Source organism: Spea bombifrons, chromosome 5 (genome assembly GCF_027358695.1).
Source record: "Spea bombifrons isolate aSpeBom1 chromosome 5, aSpeBom1.2.pri, whole genome shotgun sequence".
Taxonomy (NCBI): Eukaryota; Metazoa; Chordata; class Amphibia; order Anura; family Pelobatidae; genus Spea; species Spea bombifrons.
Window position 1 is genome coordinate 39,179,839 of NC_071091.1, and position 23,926 is coordinate 39,203,764.

Below are 23,926 nucleotides of genomic sequence, written 5' to 3' on the forward strand. Positions count from 1 at the left end.
AGACATACAAATCCTATATTTGCAGGTATACAATAATAATAATATATGAAACGTAGCATCGCAGGTATAGATCAAATAAATACATGGAAACAGCATTGCAAGTATTAATCAACTGAATAAGACATATTAACTCTGTATTTCCAGGTATACATAAATAATGTATGGAAACATAGCGTAGCAGATATGGATCTACAGAATAACACAAAAACCCAGCTTTGCAGGTATAGATCAATTGGAATTCACATAAAAACACGGCATTAAAAGGTATATTTAAAACCCCCTAAATTACAGACATAGATCACAGGTTGCACACCCCAAAGCCAGCCACTGCCCGCATAGAACCTGACCAGCACCCAAATTACACACACATAAGATTTGCCATCTTTGTCCCCAAATAGCCCAGCACAAGTCAACTTTGTCCCCAAACAGTCCGGCCTGTGCCATCTTTGTCCCAGATACACCCTGCCTGTGCCATCTTGGTCCCCAAGGCTCAAACCTCCTACTAGTGCCATCTTTGCCCTTCCACAATTATACATCTATGATACACACAAACACGTTTACAGTCACTCACTGATTCACACTGTCATTCAGACAATTCATCCACACATTAACGCATGCTCTCCCTCATTCAGACAATTCATCCACACATTAACTCATGCTCTCCCTCATTCAGACAATTCATCCACACATTAACTCATGCTCTCCCTCATTCAGACAATACATTCACATATTAACTCATGCTCTCCCTCATTCACTCAATGCATGCACACATTAATCCACTCTTTACTTATATCACTTTCTAACCCCTCTCCCTCCCTTACCCCTCTCCCTCCCTTATCACTTTCTAACCCCTCTCCCTCCCTTATCACTCTCTAACCCCTCTCCCTCCCTTATCACTCTCTAACCACTCTCCCTCCCTTATCACTCTCTAACCCCTCTCCTTCCCTTATCACTCTCTCTAACCCCTCTCCTTCCCTTATCACTCTCTCTAACCCTTCTCCTTCACTTATCACTCTCTCTAACCCTTCTCCTTCACTTATCACTCCCTAACCCCTCTCCCTCCCTTATCACTCCCTAACCCCTCTCCCTCCCTTATCACTCCCTAACCCCTCTCCCTCCCTTATCACTCCCTAACCCCTCTCCCTCCCTTATCACTCCTTATCACCTTGAGGTCCAGCGAAGGGAGCACGAGGCTTCGGCCTTCTTGCACTGCTGCGGTGCCCGCTGCTTCACTGCTTCACGCCTTAATATGACGTCATATTTCGGCGCTCAGCACTGAAGCATCGGGCACCAGCGAGCGGCTTTTAAACACTGTCTTTTTTTTTTTTGATGCGAGGGAGAACGAGGGGCGCCTCTGGTCACATGACACAAGGCTCTGCCCTTTTGAGGAGTTGCCTTGCTAAATAGGGCCGTAGGAAGGGTGAAGCGAGTAAGGCACTCGGCTAGAGCGCAGCTGTGAGGGGGCGCAGACTGCTGAGGCAACTCTACCTCAGGTTTATTGAACGTAAAACACTTTGTATGTAGGATTTGTGGAATAACACAAGACCTGGAGAATCTAGTACAATTTTCTACAATATTTTATATTGAAATACAGAAATCTCAACTTAATCATGATACTTTTGTTATGAAAACAATATATCTAATATAAGTAAAACTTTACTTTTTTTTGGAGTCAGCTACATTCACTTAACACAAATGGTACAAAAAGTAATTAGCATGGTATGTATTGAACAATAATGTTTTTTTTTGAGGGGAGGGGGGCATTTTTAATGACCTATGACCACAACCAGGAACTTCCCAGGGTAGACCAGCCAAATCTCTCTCGCTTCTTGGGGGAAGTGGCTTCATGAGAGGGAGGGGCTTCATATGTTGGCAGGGTTAGACACACACACAAGGGCAGGGCTACCCCCCAGGCAAGACTAAATGGGCTGGAGTGGATGAGAAGTGGGCAAGCACTCCCCTGCTAGATACAGAGGAAAGAGACCACGGCAGCAGTACTTCACTTACAGACTCCTGGCAAACCCAGGAAGTTCCCAGTATACAGATGACCCCCTTTTCTGTGCTTCTATGGGTTAAAAGATATAATCATTTCCAAACAGTACACAAACAAAAATCATAGTGGTCAAATTTTTATGCATTTAAAAACCATAAAAATGACCATGTCCACTTTTCGGATTGTAAAAACAGGATTACAGTTATCATTTTAATGAAAACATTCTACTACTATTACTACTACTGAACATATATCTATTACCGTTGTGTAACTAACATTTTAATTGCTTTATCATGCTAAAATATGTAGAACAATCCATAAGTGCTCAGCACATCAGGTATATTGCTTTACAAAGCATTCAGTTGAGAAAGAAAAAACGATTGGGCCGTTCATTCTGCTAAGCTCCCTAGATTTTAATTTAATTAAAAGATCAGAAGGTAACCGATCCAAGCTTTGGTCCAGACAATCTCATTAAGCAAAAACATCCCTTCAGCCAGTTCATGAGTGCCAGAATCAGCTATAAAATGCTTAATTTGGCAGCGAACCTGAACTCAAATCCTGCAAATTACCATTTTTAAACATTTGCTACTTTTGATCAAATTTAGACATTAAGTAATGAAATTGTCCACATTATGTGTCTCTTCAATTATTTGTGCATAATAAGCAGTAAATCATGATGTCTTTGGTACTCGTCTGTTGATAAATTTTAAAAGAGTTGCAGTAACTGGAATTAATGTAGATAACTTTAACATGTAAGTGTACTGTTCCTCTGTAAAGTGCACCCGGCATAAAAAAGCAAAGTTTTTTGCACAGTAAAATGTACATACGTTAGCCAGTTTGCCAGTGTTACGTAGAATTTTCAGCATATGCATATAACGTATCAAAATAATTGCTAATCTTTAAATAACGGTAATAAAACAACTAAATATAAAAAAATAAAAGATCAGTGAATAAAAGAAGTATAAAACACAGTTCCAAAATACCTCCCCAAATAACTCTACCACTGGCCTACCTCCTGTCAACAGTATATAAAAAAAAAGAAAGAATATTTATATAGGTTGGTAACTGAAGGCTGCTGCTTAGCAGTGCTTCTAGTTCTGCTTTCTTCTATACCTGGCAGAGAGCGAGAGATGTAAAGATAGCAGACTGATTTTGAGTGGATGCTCCTGAAGTTGTTTAATTTAGACTTATAGGCCATTTACCAACTAAGAAGGTAAATATGACAGGCTACCAGTGTAAGTATTCATGTTTTCATGTACTGGTACCCAAAGGAGATCACCAGTGGTGAAATTCAGGAACGTAGATATAGATTCATATGTAATATCCAGTCTTGTCTTTTGGGCAAAACAAAAGATTGAAAGCGGCTCCACTGGATAAATCCATAATCTTTATTAAAGATTAATTTAATAAAATGGCACCTTGGTCTTACGGGTTTCATGCTCCATGGCACCTAGTTGTATGTCTCATAGCTGGTATAGCCCCTTTTGTATGTCATATGACATGAGGCTTTCTCATCCAACTTCAGTGCTCGACCTCTGTGACGGGAACGACCTGTTTCCCGACTGGGTACACCTGCCAGACGATCCTTCCGTCTCCCTATGGCCACCAGGAACACAGAACTTCAACCGTCGGGCAGGACTAGCGTCAAAGACAGCAGGAAACATAGCTCGGCGGCACTGTAGTATACAGAAGCATAGCCCCTTTTGTATGTCATATGACATGAGGCTTTCTCATCCAACTTCAGTGCTCGACCTCTGTGACGGGAACGACCTGTTCCCCGACTCGGTACACCTGCCAGACGATCCTTCCGTCTCCCTATGGCCACCGGGAACACAGAACTTCAACCGTCGGGCAGGACTAGCGTCAAAGACAGCAGGAAACATAGCTCGGCGGCACTGTAGTATACAGAAACATAGCACCCTGACAAGGGCTTACCAAAATAACAAGACAGGACTCGTATTGAGGTAAAACAGGAATTAACTTTATTGAGGAAGCAATCACCACCAGGAGCCAAGAGCCTTTCAATAGGCTGGAGGTGAGTTATAACCAGCATGCATCACACCATATGTAAAACACAATATGCAGATCATATGCAAAATCCAAGTAAGGGAACCAGATATTGCACTACAAGTAATGTCCACTGGAAGTATGTAATGCAATCCAGGGCTCCTTTTAAGCACCCCCCCAAGTCCCAAGTCACGGAGGCTTCCGTGACAACCTTATAAATGCTCCACTGGATGAATGGGCAAAATATTTTCAAAGAAACATTCCAAAATCTTGTAGAAAGCCTTCCCAGAAGAATGGAAGCTTTTATTGCTGCAAAAGGGAGTACCAGCTACATATCAATGTCTATTTAGAATACAATGTCATAAAAGTCCCTGTTGGTATAATGATCAGTTGTCCCAATACTTTGGTCTGTATAGTGTGATACAAATTCTCTCCACAAGAGTCTACTTAAATATTCCTTAAGAAAAAAACTGGTCTGTGCTTCATTTTGTTTTGTTGGCAGCGGGTAAGCTGTTCAACTATAGTCAGTTTCAAATGTTAGTTAGTGCTCAGAGAGCAAGGCTCTTCTTTTGTTTGTTTTGTTGTTATGTTTTGTTTGCTAGACCTTTTAATAAAAATGACTGTAATTATATTATAAAGATATGCAACCTTGTGTGGGGTTTCTAGTAGACTTGCGCATTCGTCTTCGGGCGAACATGAAAAAGGAACACGAAGAGTGCGTTTTTATGTTCGTCCCAAAGAAACGATGAAGCGAAGATAGTGGCGGTAAAACGAGCTAACGGGAGCGGAAATCCGTAGGTTCGCCCTCAGGGGTTAACTTGGCCGGCAGAGACCACTGCTGTCCCTGCTCCAACAGTTAAAAGTCCGTACAAACAACCAATAAAGTTGCTTGTACAGACCTTTAACTGTTGTAGCAGGGAGACCAGTGGTCTCTGCTGGCCAAGTTGCTAGGCCAGGATTTTAAAAGTCTTTACGAGCGACTCTATTGGTCGCCAGCAGGGGGCTCATCTGCCATCAACCAATGATGTACAGATGTACTTCATTGGTTGATGGCAGAGGAGGCTCCTGCAGGTGACCAATAGAGTTACTCGTACGGACATTTAAACTCCTGGCGCCAAAGCTGTTGCGTAGTCCGTACCACATTAACCCTGTATTAACCCCTTCTACAAATAACGGAAAAAAACGAACACGAAAAATGCACACGAATATTCGCCCGAACCGAAGACAGGAATGGGCGAATATTCGCGGAATATGAAGATTTTTACCCCCACGAAGACGAACATGAAGAGTTGACCGGCGCCCAAGTCTAGTTTCCTCCCCGAAGACTGTGTGGCTATATGACTCCAGCTCACTATATATATATATATATATATATATATATATATATCAATCCGCGGAAAAACAGAATTATTCCCAGTAATGGAAACCTGCATTTATAACCTTTACCATTAAGTTATTCCTCCACGCCTATTAAGTTTCTGGTTGCTGCTGGTTTATATAGCCTGTGTAAAGGTGAGGAGAAAAGGAAGAAGTCCAGGTTAGTAAATGTATTGGGTATCCTGCATTTGCCGACAAGGTCATCATTTTTTTTTTTTTATTCACTTTTTAGTAAAATAGTCCTTGCTAAACTAAAAGTTCTCCATAACAAGCTTACTGATTTAAAATATACACTAGCTTTAGTTAATTCCTCTTTTGTTAAAATCTGTGAAAGGCACACATTTTCATTACATTTGTAGTTCTGCTGTTAAAATAATGTAAATGCTCCAATTCCGTAAAATTAATCATTGGAGAAAACACTTAAAGGGCAGAACTGTAAAGTCAGCCTTTTGGCAGACTGCATGAGAAGTGGGCATTGCCAGGATTATTTTGATGAATGACTATTGCAAATGGTTACAGTAAAGAATAGTATGGTTGCCTGCAACCAAATCGTATCCAACCCAATTTAATTGCAGATAAAGATACTATTTCCCCCTAGAAGGAAATGTAATATAAATAAAATGCTTAACATTTAATGTAGTGTATTGTAGCCCTAGGCACAACACAACAGTTATGTTTGAGTCGTGTTAAACTATTCACAAAAAGTGTTCTGCTTGCAAAAATGGTACTTTAATGTAGTAGTATGTAGTATGTAGTAGAGTTGAAGATAATGCATTGCCAACATTGATGTCACTAGGGTGGTGTGGCAGGTCCGGACTGCACCAGATGATAACTCTCTGCTGTGCTCAGAACCACCACTACCTATAGGCCAGATAGGCTCTAGCCTAGAGAGCAGAAATACATTGGGGCACCTCCACTCCACCGCTGGAAAGAAGAAACAAGAGATGTATGTAGTTTGACAGTCTATCCTTTACTGTTACTGTTACTGTTTTGGTCATAAAGGGTATAGAATAAATAAAGTGTGTGTGAGATAGACTGAGAAGAACCCTGCCTGAGAGGGGACAGGCCACTGTAGGTGTAATCTGGGTGCTTGCTAAGTTCTGTGGATGCGATCTGGACAAATCCCATGTCTGTGTGTAATCTGGGTGCTGGGACATTACAAATCGGTGATATACAGTAATTATGATTTACGAGTAACCATTAGTACAAATAAAATTTTCAATGATTCTGTATGGTCTGCTACAGATCCAAGGAGGTGACACCATGAGCTACCACACCAGGTGACAGCAACCCTTGTGACACCACAGATTCCCAATAGATATTTCCCGTAATTTCAGCTATATCTAGCTAAGCACTATTAGGTATTGCCACTTGTAAAAGTTTCTTGTCTAAGTAGTCTTTACAAACTTAAAATATTTGTTATGGTTTCTTGTATGGTACCTTAACTGTTGACAATCAAACAATATCAAAGTCAATTTTAGATTGATTTATAAATGTCTAAATAGAAAGGCATAATAATATACCTTGTAACTTGATAGTTGCAACAATTTAACTATAACGAAAATAAAGTATCCAATCCTGGATTTGAAGCAGTCGGACAAACAACGTCCTAGAAGGAGCCAGAGAAGCTGTGGATCTGGTGAAGGTAAGTGGGTCATAGGAGGACGTAAATCAGATGTAGCGTGATTTGTTGGAACTTGCTCAGACTCAATACACAGTAGTGAGAGGAAGCAAAGAGTCAGTCTCAGATAACCAGCTGGTTTAGGACAGAGGAGAGAGGCTGGTCTCCTTGGAAATGCTTTGGAATAGCACCTGGAGGAGACAAACACTTAACACATTGCAAGTGCAGGGAGGCTTGGCTGGATACGGTTTAAATAGGAACAAGGTGGTATTCACCTGATTCAACTTAAAGGCACAGTTCACTATAAGCAATGATAGGGGAAACATAACAATTTTACTGTACGTTACAAGTGGCTAAATAAAAGAGTAGAGACCTGCTTAGTGGCAATTGGACTGTTACTTGATTAAATTGCACCCTGGGCAATAAGCACTTCTGTCACTCTCCCCCCTCTCCATGTATTTTTTTATGTGTAGATTCCCAGTGTAGACCTCTTGTCCATATCCCCTTGTTATGCTGAGGGTTCTGTTGTGCCCTGACACCAAACCTACCTCAACACATGAGACTTTCTGGGGTCCATCTTTTTTTTTTGGGGGGGTGCCACATACAGATACGCCCCTGCTTTTAATGGTGCCACAGAAGAAAAAAGGAATGGTGCTTAACAGCGAACTTGCCCATTCATTCCCAGGCCCTGCCCATTTTACAGATCTTTTTTTTCCTTACTTCCCTTTATTACTCACGTACTTGCTATGTTTTACCTATATCCCACCTGCAAATCAGTTGTATCTCTTTCTTTTTTGTATAGGCTTTATATACATGGCATTGCAAGTTGTCTTTACCTTTGGATTAATTCAATATCTGAATTGATTGTTTCCACCCTACTAATTGTTAAATCTTCAATGTCCTTTTTTTAGGACACTTTAAGTTAGAATGTATTATACACATACAGTATATGAAAACGTGATGTGTACATAGTTTCAACAAGTTTAACCAAGTATAACACACACTGTCTGGTATATGGTTTTAAATGGTTGAGGTCACAGGGAACTTGGAGGTTCCTTCAGGGACTATCTACACATAAGGGCAGGGCTATCCTCAATTAGGCTTAAGCAGGTGGGGAATAGGCAGGCAAGAAACAGGGAGTGGGCGACACTGTTTATTTCAATAGAAGATACTGTACATGATCTGACATAAATCACAACAGCTGCTGAGCTGGCTATCACATTTACTTATGAAACTAAGTAAAGCTGTGGAAGACTTGTATATAAAAAAAGTAACTACTTATGTTAACATTCATACATGCGTACTCTCATGACTAGATTTTGATAAGAGGTTTTTGTTGTCTCACACTCTTTTGTCAAGAAAATACACTGGAAGTAACCTCTGGAGGCAAATGCAGAGCTATTCTTTTATTTATTAAAGCAACTGCCGTTAGGCATTTAATTGCATAGCAGCAGCATGTTTTTTTAAAGAGTTCAGGATCCCCTCTAGTATATTCTTGCCAATGTTGACAGGAATAATAATAAGTAATAGTCAGTCTATTTGGAGAAACAATTCTGCTGGTTATTACATTTTTTCATTCCTGTTATTTTAGAACAGGTACTGCTAGAACATCAGTCCTGGTGTATTTCTTTGAGCCAAATTAATAAAATTAGGATCCTCGCATACCAGTTTGAAGTCTAAATCAACAGAAGTATACACTGAAGGTCCACAAAACATCCACAATAATAGAATCCTAATAATGTTACAACCTGCACACAAAACACGTTTCGCCCTTCACACGCTGTGCACTTCACCCTTTGAGGGCTTCTACCAGATGCCTGATCTACAGCGCAAATTTGAAGTGTATATATATATCACTCTAAAGTGTGCACTTTATCGCCACAAATACATTTTCTCACTATTAATTTATGCTGAAGCTTGTCATGAGGCAAGCAATACAATCACCAAAGTGACTTGTATCCATGTATATTCTCAAGCTGGTGATATTGACTTTACTTCTGCTGTTGCCTGCTGTTCATGAAATAGTATTTAAAGAAATAGAATTGATCATTCCCAGAAGAAAAGGCTATTATCAGAGATGGTATTTTAGAAGCTTAGCATTTGTAGCCAGCAGGAACTATTACGTTTTGAATTAAGTTAACTGCATATATTCAAATGTAAACTAAAACAGATGTGAAATGTGAGTTGTCAATTAGACAAATATATTTACAGACGCAATACAATGACCACTTGGTGACAAGAACTGGCCTCGCAAATTAAGTGGGAACAATTGCACTATTGTGTGATTAGTCAACCCTTTAAATCAGAAAGAATGTTAATAAGAAAGCAATCAAGATTGCCTGAGATGTTATAGATGGTATAGTCAGTAAATGATAATAATAATTTATAGAAAATGATCTTTAACAAAATCTACGCATATATTTTTTTAAAAAAAAAACCACTTAATATATTTTCTGTGGTAGCACCATCTTAATCATCCTCACTTGATCATTGAATGTTAGAAGATCTTGCACACAAGGATTAATCTATCAATTGTGAGGAGACGGCTTCTGATTCCAGTTCTGTCGTTTTGCCAAAGAACTTTGGGCCTCTGTATGTGTTACCCAGTTAAATAAATATGAAGTAATTTTATGCATGTTTCTGTCTAAATTTGCATCCAGACTACCTCACCTAAAGGACATAACTTTAGCAGAATAGGGCAAGGAGTAGGACATGTATGGAATGTAAAACTTAACATTTTTGTAAAATAATTGCTTGCCTCTATGGACCAGACTGACAAAAAATTGAATTGTTCAAGTTCTCTTTACGTGTTCTTTAACTATGTCCTGAACACACCAGTTACAAGCATAGGTAGAACAATTGCATATACACAAAACTAACCCAGACTTGTGTTCTTGGAGGTCATATCAAAGGGTGGCCACTGGCCACTAGAACTTAAATTCTTGTACATCACTAAGTCTGTTTTTTCATTGAATGATGCTTGCTAACTACGATGACTTCTGTACACATAATATTCCCATGACTGTTCTGTATAAGCTACTTTTGTGATTAGATCTGCCATCTCTTTTGTATTCTAAATCTTGAAAATAAAAAATAAAAATAGTGGAAACCATCCTTCAAGTATAAAGACTCAAATAACACCACTGGCTGTGTCTAGATCCCTACCTACCTATTAACATACCTGGAAGTTTCCCGATTTGGCTAGCCAGAACTGCAAGGGCAGTGCTTGCCGCCTATAGGGCCAGGGCTAGCGCTAGACAGTTTCAATTTGTATAGGGATGAAGGGATGATGGGGCAGGGAGTGAGCATTCCTAAACGCAACTCCCGCGACCTAGAGACAGAGCACCATGACCTGGGGAATGACGTAAAACAGGAAAGTTCCCATGTATACATAATTAGTAAATGTATACGTATTCTAATTTCACCAGGCTTATCTTTATATGCGGGCTCTTAACTACTAATCTTTGGCTGGACACGCTAACTGTTTTGTAAAAGGATATCTACTATACTCAGTAATATCACAAATACATGTTAACAAGTTTTGGCAATGTGATTTATGACTTTTTAGGGGCCACAAATGTATACATTGTTTTAAATTACATTGCTTATTGTTCTTGAGCAATTAATTTCAAGGTGACACTTTATCCAGGCATAGTACTCGGCTTATCTGCTTTTTTATATATATATATTTATATATATATATCTATATCTATATCTATATATATATATATATATATATATATATATATATATATATAGATATAGATATAGATATATATATATAAATATATGAATGGTAGGAAGTAATCGTGCAAATCCAGAGGACAGAATAGTAAATATAATTGATTTCACTGGTAAACGCATACAATGGATTTGTAAGCATTTTTTAATCGCTAAACACCATCACAAAGGTTTATTCAATACATTGATCTGTATGAAGTATTTGGGAAATTGATAGACCACCTTTGCCTGTAGACGTCAATATAATTTAAAGGATTTAGGAATTATATTCTTGAAAGGAAAGTGTTTAGTTCCTGCATTAGTGAGGACTCATTGCATGTCATTTCTGAATGGCAGACATTTTACAATGGATTATTGTTGATCCAAGTGTGTTCTAGATGTATGGTTTAAGGCTACGAATAACAAGGGATTTTTAATAACTGAATCAAGGAAGTGTAAATGTAGATTTTACTTCCAAGAGCCAATTTGGATAATTAAGTTTTCTTAATTTAACCATGTACATTTTTTACAAGTTCTTCTTAAAGTGAGTGTTTAGAAAGGGAGCAGCCATCAACATCCATCCCTTCAGTGATCTGTTTGTTTTGCTGTTTAAATGTCACTCTTATGCATTTTTACTGGTATTCAGAAATATCTGGGTTAAATTTTCCCATTAACGTAATCCTATGTTAAAAGTATAATAAGTCAGAGACTGTTAAATTTGGCATTGTGCGGTGTGTCACGCTTGTCTACTTTATAAATATACTGTGAGGAGAAAGCCCAGAACAGGCCATACTATTAGGGAGAAAACAGCAACTGCCTAACAGGCCTTCCTCTGTTCTCCTAGGTCAGGGTCACACTGGACCTCTGTCATATGCAAACGGTAGGTTTGCATGAGCATATTTCCCACTTTTAAATGGTCAAAGTTGAACACTTGTTAGGTCTTTACAGAGATTTAAGTGACTTTATGACTGATTGATAACATTTCATAATTTAGAGAGACACTGAATGATTTTATTTACACACGGTTATATATAAATGCATTTTCCTTTACATTTTTGTGACTTTTAGTGCTGTGGAACATTGTAGGCTAGAAAAAGGACATCAGGTGAGGAGCACCTTCCTATAAGGGACACCTGGGAGGTATTAATTCTGCTATGTGAGCCAGCAATCTTCTATAACATCAGATGGATACAACCCTTCAATACACAATACTATTACTGCACTTACCATCTAAACCTTTTCCTGTTGAGTTTTCATTTTATAATTTGGTTTCAGTGTTCTTATGTTTTAATGCTTAGCATTTACTGTTGGTAGGCTTGTTGAGTTGTGTCATGGTCAGCTAGATTGTACATTCCCCTAAATCCTGTCCCATTAACAAACATGACCAAAATCCCCTCCGAAATAGTCAAGGACTCATGATATGCACAATAGGAAGTTTTGAAATAAAAAAAAATATGCTGTGTGGTGTAGTAGTGCATTAAAACGGTTTATTATAGTTTATTTGTTCATTTTAAATTGTTCTGTATTTCTAACTGCAATACTGTTTGAGAACTTCTTAAAAGAGAAGTTCTCATAAACATCAATTTTTGGCTGGTATTCAGGAATGTCTTGGATTTGTATTCTCATTTAATTAATCCTTTGCTCCAAGTATAGTAAATAGGAGACTGTTTCCCAATAATAATTTCATTATTCACCCAGAAATTTATTATCTGTTAATGTTTGAGAGCCAGGAGTAGTCAAAATTTAAAAGTGGCAAACTGGCATACAGTTGTAGCAAAATAATTTCTGTTCTCAATAAATCTGAGAAAAAAATAGTCAATGGAGCCATGTATTTCTGTTCTTTGCACACAATGCATGTGAATATAATTTGACACTTTTTAACTGTTGATTTTCCAGGAATTTAAAACAAATCTACATCACTTGTACATGAACCCTTTTAGTATCAGGCACCTGCGGTGCATAGGCACATTATATATGATGAGGCAATCTGGGTGATAGGGTGAGTGGAAGTTAGTTTTTTGTTTCTTTGGTTTTGCATCATCTAAACAAGGAATCTAGTCTAGAGTTTGAATAGGAAAACAATTTTTGAGAATACCTTGGAAATTAATACTTGGTTGACATGAAATTCTAGATTCTGAAATGAAACTGAGAAATTATACAATTTATACATACAAAGCAGCTGTGTGCCCTAAACCCATTGTCGACCTTCCGCAATCCACTGCCAACACTTTTATACTAATGGTTGTTGACCGGTTTCCTAAGATGATCCACTGCATACCATTCAAAAAGTTTGCATCTGCTAAAGAGTTGGCTATGGTCTTTATCAAAGAGGTATATTGGCTACACAGGGTTCCCAGTGTCATACTTTCCAACCGGGGTAGCCAGTTTGTCTTGATATTCTGGAAGGCCTTCTGTGCACAACTCCTCGGTCTACCACCTGCAATCGACTGGGGCTGCAGAGAGGGCCAATCATGCCTTGGAGCAATTCCTGTGGTGCTACATCTAAGACTATCAAAACAACTGGTCAGATCTGCTACCCTGGAAGGAATTTGCTCATAAGTGCTGTCTCTGTCTCCACCTGGCTCTCCCCTTTCATGTAAATTATGGGTATCAGCCCTTCATGATTCCTGATACTTTCACTTCCCAGGGGATTCTGGCGCTGGAGGATTATCTGCAGCAGATCCATTACACATGGGCCCAGGTCCAAGAGACACTGCAACGCTCACAGCATTCTCAGGAGCTTCAGGCAAATTGTAAATGCCTACAATTGTCTGGTTGTCCTCCAGAAATCTCTACTTCCCGGTGCCCTCCCAGAACTGGCTCCTTGTTATGTGGGGCCTATCTGTATGCCCCGAAGGGTTAACCCTGTGGCCTATGCCCTGGACCTTCCTTCCAATGTGTGCATCCACAATGTGTTCCATGTTTCGCTGCTGAAACCCCTGATTTGTAATCCTTTCACTACAGTCACTCCTTGACCCCATCTAGTGTCTGCTCACAACCATAAGGAGTTTGAGATCCGCCCCCTTGTCGACTCTCAGTGGTTCCTTAGGAAGCTTCAATATCTGGTCTATTGGAAGTGGTCAGTCCGGAGAAGAGATCTTGGATACCAGCCCCAGATGTCCATGCTCCTGTCCTCCTATTTCACACATGTTTTCCCTGCAACCCCAGCCATGCCACGTGGGGGGGCATTGAGGAGGGGGTAATATCATGGTTTCACAGCAGATTTGCCTAGTGTTTTGAGCTCTCTGTCTTTTCAATGTGCACTGTGGGTGGTTCTTTGAAGCTCAGGCCTATATAAGTCTGCAGTATTCAGTTGACCTTGCTTCCTGCTACCAAGTGCATTCTGTTGTTGCCGAGTTCCTGCGTATGATCTGGCTTTGTTTGACTACCCTCCTGGCTCATGCTTCCTTGCATTTGTACCAAGAATTTGCTGATCTCTGTGATTCCAGCTCGTCTGACTACACGCTATGGTTCCTTCCCCATGTTGTCTTATTGGTATACGCTCTTGGATTACGATTTGGCTTTGTTTACAATAAAAGGGTTTTTTGCACTGTACGTTTTATCTCTGTCTGTTTCCTGGTCCTTAACACATGGCCACCGACATAACTGGACATAACCAGGTAAATCCTGGACCTAAGACTTACCTTTTTATTTGTAGGCTGTCCAGGGGAACATTAACAAGTGGCAACCTTACTCTGGGTACTGTCTAGGCAAATGAACTGACTTCTTTTTACCAAGGGAGAGCAGTCATTGTTACATATTTTAATGTAAAAAGACCATGCATCTTCCTAGTATCCCCTAATGTTCAACTAAATGCAGATCATTAAATACATGTATTTGATATTTGCTATTTTAGTGTCTGACTGAAAGGAATGAATAAACATAATGCAAATATTGTGTATATGATTAGTAATAAACATTCATTCTTGAATAATGATAATGATAGGCCCTGTCTATACCAAGTAATGCAAAACATGCATCTATTAAATTGTTATTTATAGTATGTAGCAAATTAGTCCTATCTTAGTGTGAAAAAAACATGTCTTAACCATAAGTCAACATTGCTTAAAAACTGAGTAATTAAGTACTTTAGAAAGAGGATCACATCATGTTTGTGAAGATAAAATGATGGAATGATTTAGCAATAGGTTATTTTGTAAAAAGACAAGCAAAGTGATGTGGTGTTCATTATGCAAGGTGATGGTGGCATAAAATGTTCTGGAACATTTTCTCCACTCCACTGCCTACTGCATACATCTGTAAACTTTTGCCAGCAATGAGGTGTCATCTCTCATATGAAAAAACACATACTCTTACACATAGTGGGCTCATAGGCACAAACTCGTCAATCCTAGTAGGTACATCACAGTGATGAAATCAGAAGCTGTTTTATTAAGGACAGTTTATATGTTGAATATGCCTTATAATAACTTAAAATCCTCAGTCCCTATAATAAATTAGCTTCAAGATTTCCCAATGTGCTGATTTATTCTGTTTTAAAGATGAATCCTATCTCTGGTTGCAACATACTGTACACCTTACTTAAGTAACCAATATTTACACCTAAAGTCCAGAATTGTGTTTCTATCTCCTTGGAAAAGTTTAACATTACATCAGTGTTATCCTTTAATCAGACTTTTTCCCTTATTAGTATTATAATAAGATACTTAAGATATATACAAGCTCACCAAAGCTTTACAAAAAGACATGGTTTTTTTTCCTGTGTTCCTGTAGCATATGTAAGTTTTTAATGCTATTGGTTATACAACATGCTGTCTTGCTCTTTATGTGCATATCGCATAAACTGACATAACATTAACAATAACATTTGAAACTTTATAACTCTGGGGCCAAGAAAGCCTATGCAGATCCTGGAGATGTGGAACTCTGATCTCTAAAGTTTCATGGTCGGTGAAGACATCATTCATAATATGAAGCTTGCTCCAGGTCAAGCTATGATAGTTTAAAGGAACCACCAAGAATTCAGTGTGCTCTACTACTTTATTAGTATCAGGCTGGAAAATTTACATAAATATCAACCATGACCTGAAATAAGCTGAACTTGTTATTTGAGTAAGTTACAGTGCGATAGTTTCTAATTTATATTGATTAAGGAAATAATGAACAATAGTTAGCTCACCTGGAGTTTATTTAGGAAGGGTGGCATCAGATTTGAGGTGGCAATTATGGTGATGAAAAATACTTTAAGCCAAACTGGTTTATAAGAGATTAAAAGGAATATGCATATATTAGTATAAAATTTAACACATTTTAAGATCCCACATCAAACCTTTTTAATCCTCTTTGTATTTGTCCGGCCCCTGTACATGGCACTCGTTATTGTATAAGACGTTAAGAGAAATTCATATCATGACCGCAGGGATATAACAACCAAATTGTTAATTTTTGTAACAGACATTTTCAAAAATTGTACAGATAATAGGATAGATGGGTCATTTCAGCCACAAAGATCATATTTCAGCACTTACAATATCCTTTTAAAAGAAAATATTGATTCATTCAAATAGGTTTATACCCAACGTCACCAAATAGCAAAGACTTGTGAATATCTGTGTATTTGTTAAGTAAAACAGAACAAATATATTTTGAAAGAACAATAACAATATGCCTATACATTTTAATTTCGGTCTATCACCAATATATACTTTTTTTGTTAAATGCTTTATTATAAATGCAGCCATTTTATAGATTCACTGTATATTCAGTACTGCGTGTTAACTATTTCATTATTTGTTAACTTTAGGTTACGATGTTTGGTAAAACAGCTGGAAAGAGGGGAGGCCTCTGTAGTGGACCTGAAAAAGAATCTTGAATATGCAGCTACTGTACTTGAGTCAGTTTATATCGACGAAACCAGGTAAGTTTTCATTTACAGGTCAAAAAACAAAAATCATACAAGAGACAGATTCATCGGGATTTAATACTAGAAATATATGAAAAAAGCTAAACTTGAACAGTTGCCACAAACACATGCCAAATTTGTTGTTATACATTTTGTTTCTGTAAATGTGTTTTGTACAGGCCAGGGCTGTGCATGCAGACAGTACTTGCAGTGTGTTTTGGCCTTACATAATGTTTGGGGCATTAGGCTATATATCTTCATTGGGCTACATGTTGCTGGTGTGCAATCAGCAGGAACATTTAATATGTTTTCATATTGATGAGGAGGGGTTAAAAGGGAACATGAGTGAGTGAATTGAAAAGTGTATGTCCTAAGAAAGGAGGACACACACCGTTCTTAGTGAATGAGCAAAACAAGTACCTACTGAAACAACCAGGTGCCCTTTTGGGATCCTGGTGACCCTATAGCACGCTATATGTGTTCTGACACAATAAGATGCTACCATCCAATCAGCAGTGTGTTTTGTAAACATTTTGCTATACCAAATAATTATTCTCAAATTGAGTGTTCATAAAACAAAAAAATATCTATTTTTTCTTTCTTCAGACGCTTACTAGATACAGAAGATGAATTAAGTGACATCCAATCAGACTCTGTACCTTCAGAAGTGCGAGACTGGCTGGCCTCCACCTTCACACGACAAATGGGGATGATGTTGAAGCGGACTGAAGAAAAGCCACGGTTTAGAAGCATTGTCCATGCAGTACAGGCTGGAATATTTGTGGAAAGGTAGACAATAATTGTTTCATTAAATTATTGGTTCCTAAATTCAATACTTGAAAACATTTAATATTAAAGGTTTTCATTTGGGCATTCATTGCCAAGTAGAGATTCATTGGTCTGTTTATATAGCAATGCAATTTACATTCCCTAAATATTTTTAGGAAGTTCTATTTACTACTGAGGATAAAGGAATCCATTTTATTACAGTCTGCCTTAAGAAGAGAAGTTTTCAGCTTAGTTTGTGTGCAATAATTTATATTTGTGATGTTATCGTGGCCTGGGGGAGAAAATGTTGCAAAAGTGCAAGAAGGCATTTAATTCCACATGAATCGTAGGGCTGTATGTTTGTTTATCCAAAGATATTAGCTTTGAGCAGGTATTGTGCCAAGTACAATTTATCACGGTGCTCCTTGCTATCTTTTTCTAAAGGTTGTTTTGTGGGAATTGTCCCAAGGCAAAATTTTTAATGTGAAAGTTGTGGCTTAGCAGAACTATTGAACTCAAAGACAAAAGAACGCAAATCAATTTGCAAACAGTATTACAGTTTGTTTTATAGCACTAACTAGCATTAACAATATCAAAGGAGTTACATTCATGTGACTTTCCCGATATTTATACTATATTAAGGAACGTGCACCTCAGAGTTGTCAACTGGAGACTGAATGAGGCTTATCCAGTGATTACATTTTTTTTTATGTAAGTTACTAACATGATAGGTGCAAACATTATACCTTTGTAACCCATATTATACAGTCCACTATCAATGTGTATTTTGCCCAACCCCTTACGTTCTAAAACTGAATGGTGATACTTGATTATGGTGATCCCCAAAATATCACCTATAGAATTACACTAAAGTTCACCCTGGACAACCAAATTGCCAGCTGAATTGGTCTCATCACAAAAGCCTATTTAGTTTAATTTCTTACATTACGAATGTTGTTGGAACAAAAGATCTAAAAGTGATTGCTAAGAGTTAGCAGGTAACCATAGTTAACCAAAGTTAACTTGAGTGCACTTGACTTCCAGTTGATTTGGATATTTGTTGAGTGAAAGCTAAAAGAGATAAACGATTAACACATTCACACCTTACTTTAGATTTATATGCTAGAGTTCTTGCTGGAATATGTATAAAAAAAAAAAAAAGAAAAAAGTGTACGCAGATAGGAACATACTTATATACTGTATATGCTAAATCATTTTTTATTATATATTAACACAACATTTTCTACAGAATGTACAGAAGGACATCAAACATGGTTGGACTCAGCTACCCCCCTGCTGTCATTGCGGTTCTAAAGGTAAATGTCTGAGTTTTGTAAACAGCTGCCATCAGAAATCATGTACAAAGTAATGCCCAGTTGTTGCAGCGGTGTAGTGTTAAGAAACGTGAAATTTTGGACATAATGTCAATCATCTTTTCCTTAGCAGGTCTAAAAATTAGGTAAATACAACCTCAGATGAACACCACAAGACATATTACACTTTGTCATGGTTTATTCAACAAAAATAAAGCAAAATTGGAGAAGCCAAATGTGAAAAACTAAGTACACGCTGGCCCACGCTTCTTTAAATGTTGCTTCAGTTCATTGAGCTTTGCAGATATTTGAATCGGGTTGAGGTCTGGACTGGGATCTGGATCTTAGTCTTATAGTAAGACCTCTATTTCAGGTCCAATTATAAGACGATCTTGAATATAAGACAATGTTTTTTTCAGAGCAAATGTTCTGAAAAATACCCCTTGTTTTATATTCAAGCAAATGCGGTATCTAAGGAGACTTATTGAAGAATGACACCAGGATAAGAAAGCTTTCTGGTGGTAAAAGAAATTCCTTCTGCACATGTAGTCCCCAATGTGAGAAATCTCAAAACTTCTCTCTGGCAATTTATGATTATATACATATCCTAAAAAGAAAAACAGATTACAAAGTTAAAGTTTTCCACTGCCTGTTCCAAATATGAAATACCACAATATCGTGTCATGACTGACAAGTGATCAAGCAGACCACATTGATAGTACCTGTGACAAATGTGAGTCTCAATCTAAGTTGAGTGGTCAATTAAGATAACCCTTGGCTAGTCTAGACTAGAGTGCACTTGCAATTAAACACTGGCAAAACAACTCACATATTCACTAAAATGTGAGTTTTTTTGAATGTCTGACTTTTCATTTTGTGAGTTTCAAGCGAGCATGTAAAAGAAGGAAGGGAGTATAGCATATTTTGCTTTGCTAGTTCCAGAACAAAAATCCGGGATCGCTACACATTTGACAAATTGTAATATAGGCTTCCATAAGTGTTTTTAACCTGTGTGGTTGCAATTTTCTGTGTGTGTGTATATAATATATATATATATATATATATATATATATATATATATATATATATATATATATATACACACACATATACACACACACACACACACACACAACAAAAATCAGAATAGGGTAGCTGGGTGGGTAGCAGCCAACTTTTTTCTTTCAAACTGCACCATAGGTTTTTCCAGTGGTGGTTTTTCAATCATATAGCACATTTATTTAGTTTTAATATTGTGTTTAAGACTTCCTCACTGAAATCTGGTATGACTTCAATTGGTAACTGCCAATGGCAGTTTATTTAATTGAATACGTATGGCAGCACTCCTCAGGAGAAATGAAAGCAAGATAGTGAACCCCCCTTATTATTTAGGGGATACTTTAACTTTAAATATAAATGCTTATTTTATTATTAAATGTCAGGGTCTTATCTGACTGCATAGTATTATTCGTTATGAAGCTTTTATGACAGCCATCATAATGCCTCAGCCCTTTGTTTCATAAATCGTTTATCGGCAGTGAGTCATGCAAGCACATAAAGAATAATCATAACATTTTTCTTCGTTGATTGAAGTGACTCCTGGGAATTGAGACGTAACCCCTGACAGATATTGAACATACAGTGAAACCTGCAATTTAAAGATTTAAATCTTTAATGCAGTGTTGGAACAATGAAGCTTAGTTATGCATGAATATACACAGACTGAAGTCACATCGTCATTTGTAGTCAGGGATGACTTAATGCTGGCTTCAGGCCATGGACTGGATGATTTGTTGCACATTGGTTCCGAAACTAAACAATACTTTAACTATTTCTTTGCACAGTACCAAATCGCACATATTGCCGCACGAGTGATTGCTGGCCTTATATTTATGCATATGTATCCTATTTATTAAAAGTATCAGCAGTACAAAAATTATAATGTTTTGCAAAGTAGTGCACAGCAGATCTATGGCCTGTTCTACTGTGTATCCATGACATTAATAGATTTGTGATGGGTTTCATAAAGCAAACTTATTAAAAGAAAAATGTTTTGAAATTTAATTTCAGAAAATAAGTAAACATGAAAATGGCATCTAATATGCTATTGATGAGAATGTATTAAGGCACGCAGTAAAATAGATTTATTTGACGCTTGTATTAAAAGGTAAGCTATATAACCATTAGAAGCTGTGTCTCACCATATATATCTTAATTAGTAATACAAATTGAGATTCCTAATGGGGTTGTTATTCTTTCAGATATATGTATATAATAATTCAGCTGCACATACTGCCATCAGAGTTTATCACGGCACATGCAAGCAAGATTTGGCCTACAGCACATATACAGCACATATATAAATGGTGAAAACAGGGAGAGACCAGGCTCACCACAATTTTTTTCTTAAATAGCTACCTAACAAAAACATATGTCATCCTATAAGACATTTCCTAATAAAAAAAATTATACCCATAGTGTCTTACTGACTGAGCTATACAATGATCTCAGAATTTGTTATTTAATTATTTGTTAGTATTGGATGCTTACATTTTCACAAATAACATTTTTTTAATGTCCCATGATATGAGTTTTCATAATATGAGTTTTCATAATACATATTGTCTATGTAATACCAGCTTTAGCAAAGAAAATAGTTATAATACAAGAAGGGTAGACTTTCCTTTATAGGACATATCTAAGTTATTTGATGGATCTGTATTTGTCAAAAAGAGAGTAACCCTCTAAAATTCTATAGTTTTATATAATAACAATGATCTGTTCCGTAGCAGGCCTAAAAAAGATGAACAACATACGGCATATTACAACATGTCATGATTTATTAGATAAAAATAAAGCCAAAATGCAGAAGCCATGTTTGAGAAATTAACTAACCTTTACTGGTTCCGTAGGAATTAAAATGCTAAGTAGCAGACAGGTGCTGTTAATCAAATGCCCTTGATTAATTGATCATTAGCAAGTATGACCACCTCTATAAAAGACAAAGTTTTAGCAGTTTGCTGGTCTGGAGCATTTAGGTGTGTGTTAACACAATGCCAAGGAGGAAAGACAGCAATGATCTTAGAGAAGCAATTGTTGCTGCCCATCAATCTGAGAAGGAATATAAGGCCATTTCCAAACAAGTCCATCATTCTACAGTGAGGTAGATTATTCAAAAGTGGAAAACATTCAAGAGAGTTGCCAACCTTCCCAGGACTGTACATCCCAGCAAATTCACCTCAAGGTCAGACTGTGCAATGCAAAAATTGCAAATTGCAAAAAATTGCAGCGAAATTGCAAAAAAAAAGCAATAGTTACATCTCAGACTCTACAGGCCTCAGCATGTTAAATGTTAAAGATTCATTACAGTACAATTACAAAAAGATTAAACAAGTATAGTTAGTTTGGAAGGGTTGCCAGTAGAAAGCCTCTTCTGTCTAAAAAGAACATGTCAGCATGGCTTAGGTCTTCAAAGTTGCATCTGAAAAAACCACAAGACTTCTGGAACAATGTCCTTTGGACAGACAAGACCAAAGTGGTGATGATTTGGGCTTGTTTTGCAGCCACATAACCTGGAAACCTTGCAGTTATTAAGTCGACCATAAACTCCTCTGTGTACCAAAGTATTCTAGAGTCAAATGCAAGAACATCTGTCTGACAGCTAAAGCTTGACTGAACAGGACAATGATCCCAAGCACACCAGCCAATCTACAACCGAATGGCTGAAAAAGAAAAGAATTAAGATGTTGCAATGGGCCAGTCAAAGTCCGGACTTTAACCCCTTGGCTGCTAAGCCATTTCCCACCCTGGTGCTAAGCTGGTTTTCGACATTTTGGTGCATCTCACGTTTAAACGTGTTTAGAAGTAAATTTCTTGGGAATAAACTATACAAACCATATATTGTTTTTTTCAGCACACCCAGGTGAGGCGATTACCTTTCCAACGGTATATGTTGGGGGTCTGTAGCTGCTTAGATGCCTGAGATACAGGCATCTAAGCAGCATGCCCCCATACCTCTTTAACTGACAATTGTCAGTTTTCAATAAAGTTGCGCGGTGACGTCATCGCGTCATTACGCGCGACGTCACCGGCCGGATCGGGTGGTCCCAGTGATGCCCTTCAATATGAGGGGCAGATCGCCGGGGTAGGTGGTGATGGGGGTCCACAGACCTCCATCAAGGTAGGAGAGTGCTAGCGACGGCATGGTGCCGTCGTTAGCACCTGACTGGGACTGCTAGCGACGGCACCATGCCGTCGTTAGCAGTCAAGGGGTTAAGCCGATAAAAATGCTGTAGCGGGACCTTAAGAGATCTGTGCATAAACTAATGCCCACAAACCCCAATGATCTGATGCAATGTTGTAAAGAAGCATGAGCCAAAATTCCTCCTCAATGATGTTGTTTACTGATGAAGTCATACAGAAAACCATTACTCCAAGTTATTGCTGCTAAAGGTAGTTCTACAAGCTATTAAATCATAATGTGTACTTAGTTTTTCACACATGGCTTCTCCATTTTGGCATTTTTGTTGAATAAACCATGACACAGGGTAATATGTCATATGTCTTTGTTCATCTGAACTTTTATTTACCTAATTTAGACTTGCTAAGGAGCAGATGGTTGTTATTATGTCCTTATATGTAAAACTATAGAGTTCAAAGAGGGTGTACTTTCTTTTCCACATGACTGTAAGTAAAGTGTTTTAGAGATATAATTAGGGGAGCAAAACAATTTCTGGACGTTTTTAAAGTTTATAAAAGTATTAATGCCCAATAAACAAATATGTTTAGAAAACTAGTCATCTGTCTTGTCCCTATCCTCTAATCATTCCTTAAAGACCCCTAAGAATTCAGGATTTCATCGACTTCAGAACAGTTAGTCTTTCAGAACTAATTTAAGAGCAACTGTTCTGTGTTGTCTATTTATTTTCCTTCTCAGGTGAATTGCGGTAAACATGTTTAATAGAAACTTTTATTTTTACCCTAAATAAAAATCCTGTAATAGTAAACTCCAGTTAGGCATGCTTGTTTAGCCATAAACATTTAAGAATGCATGACCATTAATTCTAACACAAGCATTTTTAAAAAGAATATATGTTTAGTAAAGGTTTACAGTATGTATCCTTTTACGGACAGATCAACATTAAGCAGGACTGTTACGTAAGATAACAGATTTACAATGCAAATGTACTAACTTGATCTTGTTTTTTTGGGCATTAGTCTATGTACTTCCTAATTAGTCTTTAATTATTAAAAATATTTTAATT

The 23,926-nt window shown here is 37.6% G+C and overlaps 1 protein-coding gene across 4 annotated transcripts in view; it reads left to right on the forward strand.

The window, feature by feature from the left end:
• Positions 1-23,926, forward strand: part of PDE1C (phosphodiesterase 1C) — a 350,923-nt gene that overhangs the window by 224,113 nt on the left and 102,884 nt on the right. For all 4 annotated transcript variants that reach the window (XM_053466975.1, XM_053466974.1, XM_053466978.1 and 1 more), the window contains 3 exons: positions 16,483-16,596; positions 17,188-17,370; positions 18,599-18,665. In XM_053466975.1, the coding sequence (XP_053322950.1) occupies positions 16,483-16,596; positions 17,188-17,370; positions 18,599-18,665 (364 nt within the window). The remainder of the gene's footprint in view (positions 1-16,482; positions 16,597-17,187; positions 17,371-18,598; positions 18,666-23,926) is intronic.